The sequence below is a fragment of the Numida meleagris genome, chromosome 17 (genome assembly GCF_002078875.1).
Source record: "Numida meleagris isolate 19003 breed g44 Domestic line chromosome 17, NumMel1.0, whole genome shotgun sequence".
Classification (NCBI taxonomy): Eukaryota; Metazoa; Chordata; class Aves; order Galliformes; family Numididae; genus Numida; species Numida meleagris.
Window position 1 is genome coordinate 161050 of NC_034425.1, and position 2276 is coordinate 163325.

Sequence of the window (2276 nt, forward strand, 5' to 3'; positions counted from 1 at the left end):
AGCAGCATCAGCATGCTTTGGAACACTTTGAAGAAAAAAAAAAAAAAAAGCTGGAAGAAGCCTCAGGTGGGGGTCCTCAATCCTTCCCTTCTGTGCTGCTTTTAAACCAGGACTTTTACTCAGGTCCCATCTGACCAATGTTGCAGCTGCATTGTTGCCATGTTCCCACTGAGCCAGACCCTGACCTGGGGATTTAACTTCCCAACATTTCCTCAGCTCCTCTCATTGCATTTATTGTGCCTGGCAGTCAGGCATCTCGGCTCAGTCTGGTTGCCATCGCAGCACCTGCCCTGCTTGCCTTGCTCAGCCCTGGGCTCTTGCTGCTGAGTCTGGTGCCTGTCTGCTGTGTTAGGCTCCACTTGGGTGACTCCTCTTTGCAGAGCCTATGTGCAGAGGCTCCTCTTTGCAGTTCTGCGTGCTCCCTGATGTTGGGGATGCAGAGCCGTAGGGCTGGGGTCCCGCTCCAATGGGAGTGAGGTGTCTCCTCTGGGATTAAAGGAGCAGAGGATAAGGGTACATCATCTCCTGGAGACGTGTGCTTGTGCTGCTGCATGCAGCAGGGGCTGTCGCCTTTGTTGCAGCCTGGTCTGAGTGCCAGCACTGATTTGCCACAAGCAGAGGCACCATTGCCACCAGCGGTGCCCATGCAGTCCACATGCAGAAAGTCCTTGCGGGAAGCTCTGTGCGTGAGTGGTTCCTGCTTCTCTCCCTCCAAAGCAGCAAAGAGAACGGACTGTACATGCAGCTTTAAGAGAGTCAGCAATGACTCCAGAGGAAGCAGAGGCCAGGATAGGATGGGTTGCAGCCTAAGATCAAACCCAGCAAACATGTCACTGGGATGTGAGCCTGAGTGCATGAGGAGTGCTCTCCAGCATTTGTCCAGAGAAGCCGTATCTGTGACAAGGAGAAAACTGACTGCAGTCCTTTCGGGGTGGAAAGGATGGAGCTGAAAGGGCAGATGGGCAGGAACAGCTCTTTCATCAGTGGATCTCAAGTTATAAAGGAAGTCAGTATTATTTCTGTGATGAAGAAACAAGGACTACTGTAGGTGAAGGAGGTGGGCTGGAAAGATAGCCCTTTTCTTTTGAGACAAATCTTATTGCTCCAGTTCCTGGTGCATGGTGCTGTCCCTTAGACTAAGGCTGGAACTAGAGGTAGGATCAGAAACAAAGCAGATGTAATGTGCTGGAATGAACAGCAGCTAATGGAGGAAATAAAAGGATGATGATGATGATGATAGTGGTGGCAGTAGAAGGAGGTTGATGCCCTGTCTGTAATGGAAACTACAGGATGAAGTTAAGCTCTGCAGTGGCCAAGCAAGAGGTTTCAGGTTAGACATGAGAAGACAAGTTGGCAGGTAGCTGTCAGTGTGAGGGAAAGGGTTGTGTGTTGAGAAATGTGGCACTGCTTGGACAAACTGCCGTCCCAATGCGAAGGAGGGACATGAGAGACCAGGGAAATGAGAAGGTTGGGCACCTCTGGTCAAGGAAGTTCTTAGGATGAAACAGGGGCATGCAGTCACGTTGGGATTATGGCACACGTGGAGTTCCTGGAGGGAGCAGAGTGGCCCAAAAGGGGATGATGGCCACTCCTGGTGGTGCTGGCAATGTCTCTCTGGTCGGGAGCACTGCAGGGGAAAGCAAGAGGGACGCAGCACAGGGGTGCTGGGGGTGGGGTGGGGACCTCGGCCAGAAGATGGAGGCACCGGCTACATGCGGCTGCCCAACCGCAGCTGGGTGCTGCCCTCCGGGAGAAGGGAGCAGAGTTGGCTCCGAAGGAGGACGTGGGGACGGGCAGGAGGCAACGCCAAGCAGCCCGGCGACGCGGGGCAGGGGCCCGGCAGGGGGGAGGGGCCGCCCTGGACGTGAGGAGCAGGGCGGGGGGCTGCAGACCCCGGGCCCGGCTGTCGGCCTCAGGGTGAAGGCTCCGGCTCGGGCCCGCACCGCCGCTGCCACGGAACGGAGCCTGGGCGGCCGCGGGCGCCCCGCCTGGGAGGGGTTAAGCGGGAGCCCCAGCCCGGGGGCGGACGGCGAGGCTCCGGCGCCTGCTATACGGCGGCGGGGCTCTAGGTGTCCTGCCTGGGAGGGTCCCTGCTGCATTGCAGCCTCCGCGCCGCTCCGTCTCTGGCGCACACAATGGCGACTCCCAGCCCCAGCAGCGGCTCCGGCTCGGGCGGCGGGAGCGGGCCGGGCCCAGGCGGGCCTCCGGCGCACGCGGCCGTCAGCAGCATGCAGGGTAAGCACTCCCGCGCTAGGCCGCGGCGCGGCCGCCGCTTC

The 2276-nt window shown here is 58.5% G+C and overlaps 1 protein-coding gene across 4 annotated transcripts in view; it reads left to right on the plus strand.

Moving 5' to 3' along the window:
* Nucleotides 1912-2276, plus strand: part of MAP2K4 (mitogen-activated protein kinase kinase 4) — a 91540-nt gene continuing 91175 nt past the window's right edge. The window contains exon 1 of one of the 4 annotated variants that reach the window (XM_021414538.1): nucleotides 1912-2235. In XM_021414538.1, coding sequence (XP_021270213.1) covers nucleotides 2136-2235 — 100 coding nt within the window. In that variant the 5' untranslated portion in view covers nucleotides 1912-2135. The remainder of the gene's footprint in view (nucleotides 2236-2276) is intronic. The other 3 variants (XM_021414539.1, XM_021414540.1, XM_021414542.1) reach the window with 3 other exon arrangements.